The 19,607-nt window shown below is 43.6% G+C and overlaps 1 protein-coding gene across 2 annotated transcripts in view; it reads right to left on the minus strand.

The window, feature by feature from the left end:
• Positions 1-19,607, minus strand: part of ADA (adenosine deaminase) — a 211,460-nt gene that overhangs the window by 34,879 nt on the left and 156,974 nt on the right. For both annotated transcript variants that reach the window (XM_082271886.1, XM_082271885.1), the window contains exons 2-5: positions 16,065-16,126; positions 15,196-15,318; positions 13,261-13,404; positions 12,749-12,864 (exon numbers count right to left, since the gene is read on the minus strand). In XM_082271886.1, coding sequence (XP_082128012.1) covers positions 12,749-12,864; positions 13,261-13,404; positions 15,196-15,209 — 274 coding nt within the window. In that variant the 5' untranslated portion in view covers positions 15,210-15,318; positions 16,065-16,126. The remainder of the gene's footprint in view (positions 1-12,748; positions 12,865-13,260; positions 13,405-15,195; positions 15,319-16,064; positions 16,127-19,607) is intronic.

Below are 19,607 nucleotides of genomic sequence, written 5' to 3' on the forward strand. Positions count from 1 at the left end.
CTTTCCAGGAAAACAAAGAAACTTATTAACTGAGCTATTTCATAGAATAATCATAAGATGACCGCTTTATTATTTTGGGCTGTTAACCTTTTCTTTCTTCTTTTTCCCAATCTGTTTTTATAGGTTTTAGGCTGCATTTACATCTGGGCGTTTTGAAACGCAAGCAGATTTGCCGCGATTTTTTCAGCAATATCAGAATGCCCAGGTGTAAATGATAAACTGCACAAACCAAATTTCAGATGCCACTCATTTGAATGGCACCTAAAAAATGCGATGCAGTTCTTCCAAGATTGTCGTGCAATAAATCACGCTGCTAACCGCATCGCGTGAAGCTGGTCGCCCAAAATTCAGGAGCTTCTTTTGGGTGACATGGCTCACATGATACGGTTTGCCGTGTTTGCAGCGTGATTTTTCATTAGTGGCAGAGCCGCACTGTGTTTTAGGAGGCATTAAAATAAATGGCATCTGAAATGTGCATTGTGCGATTTGTCATTCTGAGCATATTGAAATCGCCAGCAGAATCGCGGCAAATCTGCTTGTGATTCAAAACGCCTTATGTATATGCAGCCTTATATTCAATAAACAGATAACCAGCAAGTCCATCTGTCATAGGAGTATCAATGTCAAAAGACCAAAGCATTGTAATAATGATTGCAGAAATCAAAGTCTTTCATCTACAAGTCTTATTTACCTATTGCATGTCAACCTGTGCATCTTATCTAACATTCAATGTCATTGCAGACAGGCCAGTGGTTACAGACTTACAATAGGATTACCAAAGCTGTACCTTGTACATACAGTTCACATTTTCCGAGAAGGAAATCAGCTTTGACAGCCTCCATATATCTCTTAGTACAGGTGCCATCTAACACTAAGGCTCCATTCACACTTCTACAACTCCAAAGTTGCGTTATTTTAGAGTGCAACTTTGGATGGGTGCAACTTGGATGTGACTTTGACTTTAACCGCTTCCCACCCAGGTAAATTCTGACACCTCGCTCCTACTGTACATGTAAAAATCTACTTTTTTTTCGTTAGAAAATGACTTCGAACCCCCAAACATTACATTTTTTTTTTTTTTTGTAGCAGAGGCCCTATAGAATAAAATGTCATGGTATTTGCGCAGCAGTTTTTCTAACGCAATTAAAAAAAAAAAAAACTTTCATTATTTAAAAAAAAAAAAAAAACCACTAAAGTTAGCCCAACTTTTTTTCTATAATGTGAATATGATGTTACGCTGAGTATATAGATACCCAACATGGATATGCTTTAAAATTGCGTCTGTCCCTGGAATGGGGGCAAACTATGGTGCTTAAAAATTCTCCATGGGCGACGCTTTCCATGTCTTTACAGGTCTGGTGCTAGAATTATTGCTCCAGCTCTGATGTTCGGCACAATACCTCACATGTGTCATGTGATTACAGTTCACACGTGTGTGTGGGAGTAACATATGCGTTCACATTTGCGCATAAGCATGGTGGGACAGGGATACTTCATTTTTTTTATTACTATTTATTTTATACAAACTTTTTTTTACACTTTTTTTTGGGATCAACTTTATTGCTATCACAAGGGATGAACAACATCCCTTGTGACAGCATAGTCCATGACAGGTCCTCTTTATAGAGAGATCTGGGGTCTCGTAGACCCCAAATCTCTCCTCTGGCCTCTCATACAGCCAATCAGACTGAGATCGGTCTGATCCGCTGCTTCACTGGCCACTGGTGGCCAGGTAAACAAAGAGGCGGAACCAGAAGTGACAAACTACTCGCTGCTCCAAGTTTCAAGGGTTACAGAGAGAGTGGAATGTAGCCAGTACCTCTCTCCCTGTTCAGGGCAGCCATCGCCGTCGGCCACATCGCTCCCAGGCTCCACAATGGCATGGTAGAGCCGGGAAAGGTGGCCGCGGGAGGGGGGTGGGACCCCATTCCTCCACCCGCAGAAGCGATCGAGAGGCTAAATAGCCACTCCGATCACTTCTGCCTGAAAATGAATCGCCGGCTGAAGAGATACATACCAGAATGATGCCTGTAGATGCAGGCATCATTCTAGTATAACCACTGAAACCCGAGGACGTACATAAATGTCCTCCAAGGGGGAAGTGGGTAACCAATGATAATGGACAACTGTTGCATGTAGAACATTCAGGTGCAACTTTCATGTGACTTTGGAAGCTTTATATTACAGTCCATGACACTATAATTTAATGAAGGTCGGACCAAAGTAGTGCAGGAAACTTTTTAAAGTTGCAGCAACTTTAGGTCGCACATATTCGAATGGTTGTCATTGGAAAAACATGGGATGTGATTTGTCATGTGACTTTAGTGTCCAAAGTCGCATGAAAAGTCAAACAAGTGTGAATGGAGCCTTAATGAAAGGTGTATTCAATACAGTCTGACTTGCTAACACCCTGTGATACCCAACACTTACCCAAACTGCACTACCACCCAAATGTCCGCTTGAGCTAAAAAAAAAAAAAAAAAGGAGGTGCTACTTGTGGCTATGTGGAACATGTGAAAATCCAACCCCCCAAACCACTTGCCCTCCGCAATTCAGTGCTCCCTTACCTTAGGTACACAAATGGCACTTTTCCACTGCAAGTACCGGCTCGGCTCTACTCGGCCCTGCTTGGCCCTGTTTGGTTTTCCACTGCATGGTACCGCATGGTACGGTGTTGGAACGGTTTGGTACGGTTTGGTTTGCTTTTCCACTAAAGTAGTACTAAAGTAAGTGGGTGGGATAACAATGATTCTCTGACCAATCAGTGGCTATTATTGACAAACAGTCAAGGCTGCATGCAAAGGATTGTGGGATATGGTACCGGTACGGCCCTGTTGGAACCACAACTGAGGTGGTACTGTTTAAGCGAGCCGTACCGTTCGGTTCCATGTAGTGGAAAAGCGCCGCCGTACCGAACGTTCCTACACTGTACCATGCGGTACCAGCAGTGGAAAAGCACAAAAGCGAGCCGAACCGTTCGGTTCCATGCAGTGGAAAAGCGCCAATATAGGCATTTACCAAGGTTACTAAATCTGGAGTACAGAAAGTTTTGTCACACCATAAAGTCTGCTCAGTGCTCAAGGCCAAATGACAGACTTGGAAAGTTACGTTTAACAAGTGCAGAACATCTAATACTGGTGTGGTGTTTATTACCACTCCCCTGGGGGTTGAAAGCCCCTTGCCGCCATCTGCATTAGCGATAAAACATTCTGTAGCCAATAACTATATCACAGTTATTAATTAGTTCAGTAGTGGACAAGCGTTCAGGGTCACAGTGAGACCCTTACTGGCCAACCGGCCTAGGAGTAGTTGATTAAAGTCTACTAGAAATAACACATAGATACTACAACAGTGATGTGGTGATGGACACAGCAGTAAACCAAAGTCTGGAACGCAGCCAGGTACCAGAGGGAGCTTTAATATGCTAGGGATGGGTCAATATGGCTTAAGCCTCGTACACACACACCGATTGTTGGCCGACCGATCGGCCGTCTTTTGTCCAGTGTTTGTTGGTTTAAATGTGCTCTAGACTTGCACTGGACTTTTGTTGGCCAACAAAAACCAACTTCAGAAGTGAGGTCATGTGATGGTTGACTTTCCCAGTGTTTTTTCTTCTCTGAGCATGCTCAATCTTGCTCAACTGATTTTTGTCTGCCGAAATCTGTACTGACTGAGGAACAATCGGCCGTTCTGTTGTTGGCCAACAAAAAATTTATAGCCTGCACACCAGATTTTGTTCGGCCGGAAAGTCGCAGTTGGTTGTCGGAAGCATCATACTAACAAGCCGACAATCGGCCGATCGAACGTTGGCCGAAAATTTACGGCCAACAATCTGTGCGTGTGTACGGGGCATTACTGTGATAACCTGCAGAATGATTGCAGGAGCAACTGCAAGCGGAGTGCTCCAGGATCTGCCTTCCCAGAACCATGTTAAATTCTTCTGGAATTTGCGGTTGGGGGGGCAACTGCACCAGGACTCCTGACTGCATATTAGCCTTGCGGGATGCCTTAAGATACTCCAACACATAATGCAGCTTAGATATGCAGCTCATAAACAAGAGGAGGGGAGGGGAGAATCAATCTGATGAAAAAGTGAGGAATTCACAAAAACATTTCATAAATGGTTCCAGGCTGTTCCATAATCTCGGTACACAATCCCTGACAACCACAGAAGTGAAGGATTGCTCAATAACTCCCACTCTTGCATATAAACAAAAAAAGAAAAACCTGTCGATCAGTTATCATCTGTACAGAGGCCAAAAGTCACATCTCACCCCAACTGACTCACGCTAGAATTAGAAGAGTAGGATAAGCCAAGGAGATTTACACCAAGCAGTGAGTCATCTCTATACATCCTCATGGGATCAGCTGGAACCATCACATTACCACACCCAGTAATCAATTTCCAACTGTTTCTGCAACCAACCAGGTTTCCGGCACCAACCCAGTTTATGCCAGCAGAAGTTTTAAATACTCAGGAACTTGCAAATTGTTTATATGGAAGCCTCCACAATTCTAATTATTCAGAATTGCAGATGTCCTACTGAGATCATTCCAACAAAAGATCTTTTTATAAACATGTATGCTTGGAACAGTCAAACATGCATGTTTATGCCTATGGTGGAAGAAAAAGGCAAAGTTGGATATCGAGGGTCATCTCAAGTTACCTGCTAAATCCAACTTTTCTAATTGCTTCTGTTCTACTCCCGAGATCAGTCAGAGGGATGTATGGAGTGCCCACAGACATACAATTACTTCCCCAATATGATCAAATGCATGTACATGCCTATGGAGGAGAAAAATATAGAGTTGGGTTATCAGTGGAGACAATAGTGATTTGCACAAGGAATCCAAGTGATCTGATTGTTTCTTCTCCTGAGATTTGTAAGAGTTGGTCTGGACTGCCCACAGACATATGACCACTTCCCAGTATGACCAAATGCATGTGTATGCCTATGGATAGGGAAAAGGCAGAGTTGATCAGGGAAGATGAAAGTGATTTGCCCAAGGAATCCCACTTATCTAATAGTTTCTTGTCCAGAGGAAGGATGTCTGGAGTGCCCACAGACATAAAATCCCATCCAACAATGACCACATGCATTGGTCTTGGCCCCTTAGTTCCAGTGAAGGGAATTCTTAAGGTGTCAGCATACCAAGACATTTTGGACAATTTCATACTCCCAACTTTGTGGGAACAGTTTGGGGATGGCCCCTTCCTGTTCCAACATGACTGCGTACCAGTGCACAAAGCAAGGTCCATAAAGATATGGATGAGCGAGTTTGGAGCAAGTTTGGAGTGGAGGAAGTTGACTGGCCTGCACAGAGTCCTGACCTCAACCCTACAGAACACCTCTAGGATGAATTAGAGCGAAGACTGTGAGCCAGGCCTTCTTGTCCAAATCAGTGCCTGACCTCACAAATGCGCTTCTGGAAGAATGGTCAAACATTCCCATAGACACTCCTAAACCTTGTGGACAGCCTTCCCAGAAGAGTTGAAGCTGTAGCTGCAAAGGGGGGCCAACTCAATATTGAACCCTACGGACTAAGACTGGGATGCCATTAAAGTGGATTGTGTGGATGTGGATCTGTGTTAGATCTGAGCTGAAAACTAGTATAACTATTACATCCCTCCAGGCAAAAACAAATGCTTGGGGATAGGCAATGGCGTGACTAAGGGACCTCCAATGATCTATGATAACAGTCCTGATTCATAATCAATATTCTGTGTTTGCATAGTAGATGATTCAGTTTTACAGAAATGCTTTTGTGGTGTGTTTAGAACACGATTACCAATCACAGACACCCATGTAGTGCGTATGGTTGCAAGAAGTGAAGGTAATGTAGTCCTAACTCATATGGATGAGGACTAGTAGATCACAATACCTTCATTGCATACACAATGGTCCACATTTTCGATGTTTATATTATTCATGGCTTTTATAGTCGTAGTAAATAATTTATATGTATGAAATTTTGGTAACGGCTTTCGATAATCATAACCTCTTAACCAAGTCAACTGCTAGCGAACATTGACATTTCAAACTTCACATGGCTCCACAAGGCACAACTTTTACCAAACCATTTATCACTCAGTTAAAAAAAAAGGTTTATCTAATTTAAAAAAAATGTTGTCCCAGAACCCCCTAAAGTTTAGGTCACATGCTTTCGGGAGCATTGGACTTGATTCACATCATTAGAGACTGCAGACCAACAAGGAAAAGATAAGCCAGTCACAGCAACTCTATCAATCTACTGGATTTCCCTCCTCTTTTTTTTTAGACAACAAGTCATGAATCACTAGGATTGAAATATGGGTTGTGGTTTCACAAATATTATGACACAGCGTATTGCAACAAAAGACTTGACAGTGCCAATTCCGCACAGTGAGATCACTTCCACCGGCCTGCCAAGAACCAGTCAATGTTGTAACCATGTAATACATAAGGAGAGCAAATATCCCAACATCTGTCCAGGATTTTACATTTCATTACATCAAACTTTTAATAATGGAAAATAAACAGAACCTGTACATCCATACACAAGGCTTAACAAGGCCATATTGCCAATAAACAATTGGATTTATACATCTTATCCATAAGACAGTACAAGAAAACAAACACCTAGAACACTTAGGTTAGGTAGGTGCACACTTATTTCAATGCATATTGCTGCAGTGAAGTCATTTTTATGTGTTTTTAAAGCTGAACCCTGCGATTGTTAAATAAATAAATAAACATGCAAGGGTTAGGTCTAGGGGTAGAGGTATAAACTGTAATACTTGTCTTATTCCTCCCTCCAGCAGGCTCCAGCACTCTCCTCTTCTCTCTGGTGCTCCAGGTTGTGGGGAACCCTCTCTGCCCCAACATACAATGCAGGACTAGTGGTTCTGCATCAGCGTCCCCCCTTACATCAGGGTCCCCATCTGAGTCAAACCAAACATAAGGGTCCCCACCCAAGTCCCCCTTACATCAGGGTCCTCATCCAAGTCCCCCTTTACTTTAGGGTCTTCATCAGAATCCCCCCTTACCTCATGGTCCCCATTCAAGTCCCCCCTTACATCAGGGTCCCCATCAGAATCCCCTTTACATCAGGATCTCCATCAGAATCCCCCCTTACATCAGGGTCCCCATCAGAATCCCCCCTTACATCAGGGTCCCCATCAGAATCCCCCCTTGCATCAGGATCCCCATCTGAATCCCCCCTTACATCAGGGTCCCCATCAGAATCCCCCCTTACATCAGGGTCCCCATCAGAATCCCCCCTTACATCAGGGTCCCCACCAGAATCCCCCCTTACATCAGGGTCCCCACCAGAATCCCCCTTACATCAGGGTCCTCATTAGAATCCCCCCTTACATCAGGGTCCTCATCAGAATCCCCCCTTACATCAGGGTCCCCACCAGAATCCCCCTTACATCAGGGTCCTCATTAGAATTCCCCCTTACATCAGGGTCCTCATCAGAATCCCCCCTTACATCAGGGTCCCCATCAGAATCCCCCCTTACATCAGGATCCCCATCAGAATCCCCAATTACATCAGAGTCCTCATCAGAATCCCCCCTTACATCAGAGTCCTCATCAGAATCCCCCCTTACATTAGGGTCCTCATCAGAATCCCCTCTTACATCAGGGTCCCCATTAGACGCAAAGACCAGCTGATGTGAATTTTCAGTCTGTACACAGAGATACAGCACTGAACCTAGTTGCGGGCCAAATAAAATCTTGAAGCGGGCAACATGTGGCCTGTGGGTCGTAGTTTGGAGACCCCTTACATATATATATATATATATATATATATATATATATATATATATATATATATATATATATATATATAAATATACTTTCTGGGCAACCAACTAAATTTTTTTTTCTATGAACAATCAAGTGCAGAAAAAGTTCTGGATGATAGTTTGCATACTGTTGCAAACATCTATATTGTGCAGGAAATGACCGACATGGTCACTTGACTACATCTTCCATTGTAGAAGAAATATCTGTCCGTCATACAAGTCAATACATGGACCGATTTTCAGCAAATCAGCTCTAGAATGACCTTCCACTAACAATGGCCACCAGAATGGTCACGTGGAACCTACCATGAAAAAGCACAGTTCTGTTTACATTAGATAAGGCCTCGGAGAGCTGCCTTGGTTACCTTGTTCTGTAGGGAAAGTTTTTTAGGTGAAAGACCGTGTTTACTAACAGCAGAGCGCAGTTATGTCAGAAATGTGGAATCATAACCTGCCAAAGTCAACACATAAAATAGAAGGCCGGTGTTTGTACGCCGTTCAGTAACCTGGATGTGCAGCCTCACGAATCTACAACCACAAAATAAGGTCACAGGTCCCCACAAACTATGCCAACACGCCGTCACTGTGAATTCATGTAATTAAACAAAGTCATGACTCTTAACCTTCACGCTGGATAAGGCTACAATTTCTGAAATCATTTATTCAAATTTGTTTGGAAAATGTACCTGCAAGCCATTTTCTTTTTACATCCCAGCCATATTTTTACAGGTTTCATATCTGTAGGTGCTCCTTCTAGTGGCTATATGTATGTCAGGCAGTGCAATTACATCTCTGCTGAATGAAGCCAAAATAATAATTCTGTGCTTTGGTGTGTTAAAAAAATAATTTTTGGTGCAGTATTTCAGCAAAATGCATCTTTTATTTGGATAAATGGTGACACCCATCTAATGCAGAGGGGTAAATGTAGCCTTACTACTATTATGGATATACAGTATATACCACGTGAAATATTTGTCATTTGGACAGCAAGCAGTAAATGGAAAGGCAGTGACGTCAGGAAAGCGGAAGTGAGCGTGTCCCGCTCACTTCCGGGTCACGGCGACGGTGCCGAGTGCGCCTGCGCCGTATGGATGATAAATATTGGCCGACCGCGCCGCACACACACGCTCTCAGAGGAAGTCTTATCGACGAAACGCGTCAGGGCGTGTGTGCGCGGTCGCCTCATACCAGTGTCACGCTTGGCCACGCTACGGTCTCCTGGCAAATACGGGTTCGATCGGGTGATGGGTCATGGAGCGTGCATGTTTTATTGAATGCCTTCATTTGAATCAATTGCTGGAAGTAGACATCTTGAGGGGAGCGGGGCTTTGTGTGTCATATTTTATCTATTAAAGTTGCGGAATTACACTATGTGCCCCTACTCTTCATTTACATGCTACCATGAATGGAGTTTTATATGAAGGCTAATAAGGTTTATATGGAGTTTCGATCTTACGATTTTGGAGACGTCCACATGGTGATCGGAGTATACTCTGAGGGAGTTGTTTGATCTTTGATCTGGTGAGTTCCAGGAGAGAGGGGGGAGCACTGGTGATTGGTGGAGTTATGGTGGATGAATAAGAAATCCTTCACACCCTTTCCCTGGGATTTGGACTGTCATTTACTGAAACCGTCTTGTGATTGAAAACTGCATTAATTTCTGTTTGACATCAGTCCTCCCACATGGGAGTCACCTTGATATTAGCAGACTTATTCATTAGCGCTGTTAGTGTTGTGGATTTATCCATAATCTTTTAGATTGTCTATTACACCTTTGTCATAACTTCTTGAATATAACAGCAGCTGAGACCGTATAGGTCTTATATGTGTATATATTTAGATCTCTGTGAAAACTAGAGCGCAGGGTGAGTGATTATTTTGCAATTGTGGTGGTGTGTGCAATCTCTTCACTCCTTTAGTAAATGGAAAGGGTTCTGCAGCCTCCATGACCCTCTACTGATAGAGTGCTCCATAGGCTTTCACTGAAAGTGGAAACGTCAAGATGGTAAACTGGTTTACAGGGCTTGTATATACCTGGGCCCGGCCCTCAAATCTAACAGCATCTTTAAGGATGAGTTTCTAAAAACCTTTAACACGCATCAAAATTTAAACAAGTATTTTCTTTGGAAACTTGTCAAAAAACACAATCTGAGTTTTCATTCTGTTAGTTGGACTAAAAGGCTCAAAGCAGACACATTTCCAACCAACATAACAAGACATTTGTAGCATCCACCCTACTATCCAAACATACCACAGCAGGAAGAGTAATGTTAACCATACACATTAAAGATCTGACTTTAGGTCTACCAACAGCTATGTCATGGGAAGGGTTGTGTGACTGGATAAGATTTAAAAGGACTGCTTAAACCATTCTCAACCAAGGATGCACAGAAACTTAGGGTTCCTCCAGATGTTGCTAGAGGTTCCTTGAGCTGTTGTTGATTGACCTTCCATCTGATGGTGCCTGCATGGTTCCAAGGCCCATGCCACTTGGCAAAACCAGCAGCTTGATGCCAATGATCTTTTTAGCGGTCTTTAAGGGTGGCATTCTTCCTGCTGATCACCAATGTAAGGCGCATTTTTCCCCATTGTTCCCAAATGAATTGGAATTAGGGGTTCCCCCTGAAAATAATTTAAGGTTTGCTCTAGGGCAGTGGTCCTCAACTCCGGTCCTCAGGGCCCACTAACAGGCCAGGTTTGCAAGATAACTGAATGACATCACAGGTGATCACATTTGCAACTCAGTGATTGCAGTAGTCTAGTCTGCAATCTCCCCAAGGTAATACCTAAAATCTGGCCTGTTAGTGGGCCCCAAGGACCTGAGTTGAGGACCACTGCTCTAGGGTATAAACATTGAGAAAGGCTGGCTTAGATCCTTACTTACATTGTTTTAGAAAATCTAGAGAACATTTTGTAGAGATAGTAACACTTAGATTGTATTTTTTTTTTACTAGTTATAATGCAAGACACTCTTTAAAAAGCTACAAAAATGCCAAATTCTTGACACCAGAAAAACAAATACTCTTGCATAGGGGCCCCCTATCCCAGCACTGATGGAATAATAGTCTTTCATTGTATGTGAAGACACGCAGAGACATGAACAATTCACCCCTTGCAGTGCGGAACTAAACCCACCGATATAGCTGTTCCCCAAAACAACTGCATTCAATGCACACTGTGGATGAGAACAGTTTTTAATGCTATAACCAGAACTGCCAAGCCATCACATTTGCAGCACCATGGCATATGCATATCAATCAGAGGTCAACATGGCAGCTCCTTTGGCTGTAAAGGATGAGGGTTTAGTTCCAATTTTAGGATGTGTGAATGTATAGGTAAAGGGGAACACCACCTTCTAAAAGACCCATATCCCTATTGTTTCTGTTGTCTGCTAATGGCAATTAAAGGGGGGAAAGGAGAACATAGGGGATTGATGTATACATATTAAAACAAGGTTTACAAAACTGGGGTAAATTATTATTATTTTTATTCAAACTTATTATTTATGTTTATGTCATTTTTCAACCATTGCTCATACAGCTTAAAGCGGAGTTCCAGCCATTTACTCACCTGTCCAACGGTCCAGCGATGCGGCCGCCGGAAGCCTCGATCCTCTCCCTCGGCGCCGGCATCACTGCTGTGGGCACCCGGCTGTTACAGTTTGCGGCTTCACAGCCGGGTACCCACTGCGCATGCGCGAGTCGCGCTGCGCGCCGTGATTGGCCGGCAATCTTCTGGGACCTCTGACGTGTCCCAGAAGATTGCAGGGAGGGAGGGGGAGAGGAGAACTTCCGCTCAGGGCGCCGCGGCGCTCCGAGCGGAAGTGGGAGCGGGTACCTGTCAAAACTAGGTACCCGCTCCCCCCCCCAAAAAATGACATGCCAAATGTGGCATGTCGGGGGGTCAGGACTCCCTAAAGCGGAAGTTCCACTTTTGGGTGGAACTCCGCTTTAATACACATTGGTAATAGTAGAAATAATCGCTATTATTTCCCCCTTCCTTTTTTATATATATAGTCTTTATGTATTATTTGTATTATATTAACATGTAGCAGCTTTATGAGTGTATATATATATACAATGGATATTAGCTGCCTCCATATTCAGCCACTTGTCTGTCAGATTTGGTAGGCCTTAGGACCCAGCTGGTCTGGACTCCTGCCCTACTTAAGTACCACATCCAAAATGGCGCAGTATCGGCCTGAGGAAGGAGCGCATGCTCCGAGAACGCGTCGCCGGCGCCATTACGCAATCCCGGAAGTGACGGCGGAGGGCAGCCACGAGTCCCCACGACTAGGAAGTGCCAACATCCACCGGTCACAGCCTGTGTATCGAGACCGCTCAGCCATCCTGACCTGGACACCGGAGCGATTGAACCTTATCAACTTTATATACCACGATGCCTTTTATATATTCCTTTGTGAGTTCCTCTTATTTGGTTTATTAAATACATTTCAAATACTGCACTTAGAGTGGCGCCTGTGTTCTCCTTACAGATGTATACATATTGGAGAACTAGAAAATGATGGTGTTGCAAACAAAAGCGGCTAATCTGTCATTTGCATAGACTCAGAGTGACTCTGTCATGCGGAAAGTATGGGGGCTGCCATTGTTATCCTCCATTTTGTCACATCAATCCAAAAGCATCAATACTCTCCAAATCCCTGACCCACAACCAGCATGCAGATCCAGAGTTCTGCCTTAACTTGCCACATTCTAGTTCCAGGTCTGAGGCTCAGAAGTCACAGATAGCCAGATGGAGCTCAGCAATGGCATTGTCTCAGTACAGGGTTCCTCAACACATTCTATCCCGCAATAGGGAGTCCAACTCTGGACTTGCTTTGGGTTACACAAACTCTCTCCTCTTTTTTACAACACACAAGCTTGTTAATTCGTTATCAGTAACACAAGGCAAACAATTAAAAGAGAGTGGCAAGCGGAGGCTGGAATACATTACTTGGCATATGCCGCATGCAGCATAGGATAGACCTGGCTTTGATGTTGAATTTTTTCTCCCCTTCCCGCAGCCCTTGGTTCACGAGATTCACCACATCGTCAGGCGTGACGTCACCCCTGCGGAGACAAAGCCCATTACATAAAGGACATGGGATACATCCTATTATCCAACATTAGCTAAAAGCTCATTTCAGCTTCTTGATAATGTAAGACAGGACAGAAACACAATCAGCACTGTAATGGCAACATTGATCCTTCCTGCCTGTACAGGCGTCTGCGGCCAACATGACCATAATTCAACTTTTTGCTGGGCATTAAATTGTATCTAAAGCCACATTTGGTTTAGTTTTGGATTTAGTCCGGTAGGCATTGACAACCCCAGTACACATGCCTGCTTACATGCTATTTTGCAATAATTGACAGCTCATTAGACTGACACACTAGACAGATTTAATTGTGCCTGCCCCTCTGCATAGGTCTCAGATTAAAGTCCCTTTTTTGGATATCACTTACTCTTTCTGTCCCCACGGGATGGGGTCCACCTTGGAATTGGCAAGTAAGTGGGGGCTGTATCTGACCTCCACGTACACCACCCCTTCTTTGGCTTTCATCTCGACAAATTCATAGGCCACTCGCTTGATTGCCTCCCTGTCACCCCTAAAGAGGGAAACAAGTATGTATGTCAATGCAGTTTATTTGCCACAGTGGCATAAAAGACAGAAAAACAAACAGCACTTTTTTTTTTTCTTGCTTCCATAAATGTCCCCCATTGTGTACAACCAGTTCTTAGACTCCGTTCACACTACGTCGCTCCGACTTAGGGGGCGACCTGTGAAGTCGCGTGCAGCGCGGCTTCGGCGCGACTTGCACGGACTTCATAAAATGAATGTCTATGCAAGTCGCTCCAGGTCGCCCCGAAGTAGTACAGGACCCTTTTTCTAAGTCGGAGCGACTTGTGTCGCTCCTATTAGAATCGGTCCTATACTACACTATGGGACGCAACGGTGCGCGACTTGTCAGGCTGACCAAGTCGCCTGACAAGTCGTACCAGTGTGAATGGAGACTTAGAGTAGGCCACAGCACGGACACATATAGGGTTTTTGCATCTCAGCTTTCTTTTTCTGGTAAAGGCTTCCCAAATGTCAATGGTAAACCACATTGGCAGTCTCTTCCATCCCTCGAGCACTCTATAGGCGAGATCTCTTAGCTGAGTTCCCAGGGCTTCACACCAGCTCTGCCCATTATTAAAGGCTCCCACCATCCCTGATTGATTTAGTTTTCTATATAATGTAACACGAGGAGCTGGACACATAAAACCAGGCATGAACACCAAAAACTCAGAGGTGGACAAGAACCGAGTCAGATATTATAGAAAGGTGATCTCTTTTTGTTGGAGTATCCTGGACATATAAGAAGCAAGGAGAATGACTCATCCCACCAGACTTCACCTATTACTAAAATATAACTTTTTGCAGTACTTGTCCTTTAAGATGTGTGGACTGGTCTAGCTGAATCTATGAAGCAAAGACTTCTCATTTTCTCTGGAGTTTCATCGTAAAGCGGAACTACACAGTATCTGAGCACCACACACTAAAAGCGCTATTCAATTCATTTTGAATAATCAAAGCAAGCTCCCCCATTCATCCATGTCTGTATGCTTAGAAAAACACCCTCCTAGCATTTCTGGCCGTGGCCATCTTGAGTAAGGGCAGATGATTCAAGTAGCATTTACTTCCCGGAATCCATCTGCCCTTGGCTCAGGTATGCAGTCAGGAGGGGGTGCTTAGCTGAGTACACCACTCCTCCCCTCCTGAAGACTCCTGGGATGTGTGACATTTGCCTAGGCATGGAAACTAGAAAGGAACTAAAGAAATGTAAAAAAAACCCTAGTTTAAAACAAGTAAATATGACATACTTTTCTATCTATTTACGAATGCTAGCAGCATAAGGATTAGAAATAGTCGATGTTGATTGAGATAGTGGGGTTCCACTTTAAAGGAAATCTGCCCAACTTTCATACTTTTTTAGGCAATGACCCAGAACCAGCAAGCAGTTCTTGAAGTCGGTTGAGAAACAGAGTCAAAGTATTGAAGCCCTTGAAGCAACATAACAGCAAGGCAAATTGCATTATAAATAAGAGAGTTGACTTAATGCCAGTCTATGTATTTTTTCAGGTCAGGCGCTTTAATAAAATATATCCTCTGTACTCAGACCCCTATGCTTCCAGGCCCAAAGCAGCCTATTACAACTATAGTTGTGTCTTTGTTTTCACAGCTACACAGAGGATAAAGAATACACTGGAGTCCTCCCAGCCAAAAGTTTACTATAGGAACCTCTTCCCTGCCTGCAACCCCAGCTTATCACCCCATAGCCAAGTTCTGGAATCTGGAAACATCTGCTTGACGTCTGGCAAAAAAAGGGATCTGGCAGAGCCGGTGGGTGACTCACGCAATGACAGGCATGTAAGGGTTGAATTTGGCCAAGAACTCTGTAAGACTGATAGGTTCCTCATATGATATGATTTGCAGGAGGCCTTCTACTGTATCTGCTGGAAGTTGGATCTTTCTTTTCCTGGACAGAACAAGAGAAGAGCTGGAATTAGGAGAGAAGTAAGACACCAATGCACAGCATTATCGTGATATCCATACACTTCCCACCCCAGCACTGGTCAGAAAGGCAAACAAATGTGAGTTGTTCCTTCCTAAAAATTTCATTTTGGATAAACTGAGGCTTTTTGTTTTATATCGTTATATAGAAAGTCAACAGGTCACCCCAAGTAAATGAAACTTAGGGTGGACTGGCCCTTGAAGAAAATCTATCATTTTGACCATTCAGGGTTCTCTTGCTGGCCTTAACCCCCCCCCCCCCCCCCCACCGTAAGAGTCCTAAAAAATACCCAGTACTTCCAGGTATGGGGAAGCATGTGAACTTTTCCTCTTCCTCCCAATAAACAGTCCTTGGGCATGGGCAGCCAAATGCCACAGCTGAATTGTGTCACATTTGGGAGGAAGAAGGTCATTAACCCTGTGTAAGTTCTAACTCCAACAATCTCCATCCCTCTCTCTAACTTCTTCTTTTCCATCCACCTTTTGCTCTCTCCCACTTATCTCCCCACACACAAATGCATGCTTCCCTGTCCCTCACTTCTTTTTACCTCTCTCCCCCCCCCTCCCATTCTTCTGCTCCATCTCTCCCTGACTCTCTCTCCACCTCTGCAATTCCAGATTTCCCACAACCTAATCACAATATATTTTATACATTTTAATGTATTTTAAATTGACTATAATTTATATGGACAGGATCCTAAAATTACTTACTTTGCAAAATGGAGGATTGTTTCTGGCTTGAAGCTGCCATCCAAGTGAACGTGGAGTTCAACCTGCAGAAAATAAGAAGAACAACATTAGGAAGATTTATGAAGAACGGAACTTGCAATTAGTGTCTACCTTCCTGAGGATCGAATTCTCTCCAGCTGTTCCTTATGGATGGAATAAAGCAATACCATAAAGTTGTTTGGAAAGTGAACTGAAACTTTATGGAATGGTTTTCATGTGTTCTCTAAAGCCTCGTTTCCACTGAGCGGATCGGTTCGGGTCGGTTCGGTATGGTGTGCTAATTTGAGCGTTTCCATTATGAAAGTGGCCCATACAACCGAACCAAATCCTGGTCCTGCTTCAGATGTAGGGCCATAGGAAATGGTACGGTACGGTTAGGGCGGAGCTACTGGCGTCACACGATAGATTCCACTGATTGGCGGACAGGAAAACTTCAATGCTCACGTCAAATGAAAGAGCAAAACAAACACCTCATGTGGTGTAAACCCCGCATGGTCCCTGGTGGCCCGACTTGCAGTGGAAACGCTCACCTGAATAGACCGGACCATTCTAACCCTTACAAACTGTACCCACCCGAACCGTTCCACTCAGTGGAAACGAGGCATAACAGAGATGTCAATAATCAAACAACCTAAAGACCGTCTCTACCTAACATAAGGCCACCGGTCAGCAGAGCCACCTGCCGGCCTCCTATACCTCTGTAGATGCCGGGTAGTTAGATTTCCTTTCAGTCATTTCTGACAACTGGATTCCCAAGGATATGTTTATTCTACAATATCATACAGAATCTGCTGCAAGAGGGCGAAAGCATAACTGCATATGAGGCACTGGCATGGATTCTGGTGGATAAATATTACCACTGTATTCCCCAAGCCATATAAATATCTAGTATGCATGTCAACTGTCTACAAAAAGGCTTACAACTGAAATATCAATTTTGGGTGCTACCGACCTCTAAAGAAATTCATATCACAAAAGCAGCTGTGCCTTCCAGGGACCACACATTCAGTTGTTTGAAACCCATTCAAATTCACAAACAATTTGTGTAAAATACAGCTGAGGTGAGGTTCCATAGTCCTGACCATCTGCAGCTCCACCATATGCCTTAAGTGGTAATACTATAAATTAGCCCAAATCAATGCTCCAACCATTGAGGTACCGTGACCAACACACAGTGCACTATCAGTGATAAATATACTATATAAAAAGATTCCAGACCAAAAATAAAGGCCCACTTTCATGCAAAAGTCATTTTTCCACAGTATTAAACCTCTCTTTGCAATCTACAATTGTTTCCCTAGCAGTGTGACTTCTGCCTGGACTAATGGCACTTTTCCACTGCAAGTACCGGCTCGGCTCTACTCGGCCCTGCTTGGCCCGGTTTGCTTTTCCACTGCTGGTACCGCATGGTAATGTGTTGGAACGGTTTGGTACGGTATGGTTTGCTTTTCCACTAAATTAGTACTAAAGTTAAGTGGGTGGGATAACAACGATTCTCTGACCAATCAGTGGCTAGTAGTGACTGCATGCAAAGGATTGTGGGATATGGTACCGGTATGGTACCTCTTGGAACCACAATCAAGGTGGTACTGTTTTTGAGAGCCGTACCGTTCGGTTCCATGCAGAGGAAAAGCGCCGCCGTACCGAACCGTTCCTACACCGTACCATGCAGTACCAGCAGTGGAAAAGCACAAAAGCGAGCCGAACCGTTCGGTTCCATGCAGAGGAAAAGCGCCGCCGTACCGAACCGTTCCTACACCGTACCATGCGGTACCAGCAGTGGAAAAGCACAAAAGCGAGCCGAACCGTTCGGTTCCATGCAGTGGAAAAGCGACATTTTCCCAGTGAAAGGTTCACTGTAACAATCAATGATTTTTTTTTTTTTTTTTTTTTTTTTTTTAGCAAAGCCAGCACTTCCAACAAGACCATACTCATACAATAGTTGAATGCAGGCTTGGTTGTGTTCCGGGAATAGCCAATATTTGCCAGCAATCACCCTCTATATTCTCTTACCACAAGACTCTGCGGTGGGGAAGCTAGCGCATTGCAAACAAGTATTTTACACTAAAATTCCCATTTACAGGGCACCGAATGAGTACTAGCGAGCAGGACTGAGCACAAAAAGAGTCGTCAAATTTAAAAAGTTGACCGTCCCAATTACATTTGGACAAAGCGATAAGGGCTGCAAAATTAAACAGTAGAAATCAAATTTAGCCATTTTATAAATATTCCCTGCCCAGTCGCAAATCTATTCAATGCAACAAGTAAACTGCCACTTATTCATGCAGTGCTTTGTTTGTGACCGATACCCTTTACCCTCACATTCAGAACAGAACTAGCTATACCATTTACAAGTGAGGGTACATAGTCCTGACATGGCCTTATCTCTGTCCACACACACCAGTCCTGAATGGGATGGGCAGGACAACATGACATAGCCTGATAAGTAGTGATGATGACAGACGTATGACCGCCACGTGGTTAACTATGACCAACATTGACGCACAGGACCAAACTGGTGATATATGGGAAAGATACTAACCCCCCCCCCCCTACAATAGTATATACAGGTTAACAATGATTACCGACTGTATATAGTAAAGTCCTATTTAATCTTCCCATTCCCCTATTCCCCCTGGACCCAACATGGGGAGGAATGGTCCTCGTTTCCCTTCCCCCTCTAATTTATCTATGCTGGATGTTGGTACCTTCTAATACAAGTATATCTCAGGCTTAGTATTTTATATAGTAAAGGCTGTTAAAATTGAACAAATCAGCACAAGGGAGCCCGATGCAGAATTTTCTCCTGGAAAAGTATTTCATCCTCTCTATTACCCTTTTTCTTTAGCTATGCATAACTCACCATTAGGTTAACAAACGTCTATAGGTCCACCCTTTAAACTATTTTGCAAATCGGAAACCCAAAGATTTTACTTTTGAATGCAGCGATGATTAAGCACAATGAGGACATCTATAGGGACAATTAAAGCCAACTCTAATAGGTTCACAAACTGTAACGATTCAATGCTACATTGTTCCTCCCTGTATATCCTGCATTCCAGAAAATTGGATAATATTTTAAATTTAAACATTGGCAATATCTAAAATCTATTAAAATTTGGCTGGCAGCATTTTTAAAATAACATTACAAATAGGATGCATTTGCTTGCTGTATGCACTACTCTTATACAAGAAACCACCTGTGTATAAAGGCTTAAACCCAATCTTGATGCAAATTGACCACAGTCTTATTGCCCCCACTCTTCCTTTGCCCTTTTCTTACTCACTGATATCACACAACCCTCAGCAACACCTATGACAGGACTGAAGACTGGCGATCCTGCATTCTGTGACAGTCACCGACCTGCCTGGTGACATTACACAACCACTGGAGTTTTCAGGACCCTGTGAGCACCCCGTCAATGAACAAAATAGAAAGTATCCACATAACTCCCTGCAGTCCAAAAAAGAGGAGACTCAGGACCCAGCATGTTTTGTGACCACAGATCAAGGTGGGACATTTAG

The sequence above is a fragment of the Pelophylax lessonae genome (assembly GCF_965119305.1).
Source record: "Pelophylax lessonae genome assembly, chromosome: 11".
Classification (NCBI taxonomy): Eukaryota; Metazoa; Chordata; class Amphibia; order Anura; family Ranidae; genus Pelophylax; species Pelophylax lessonae.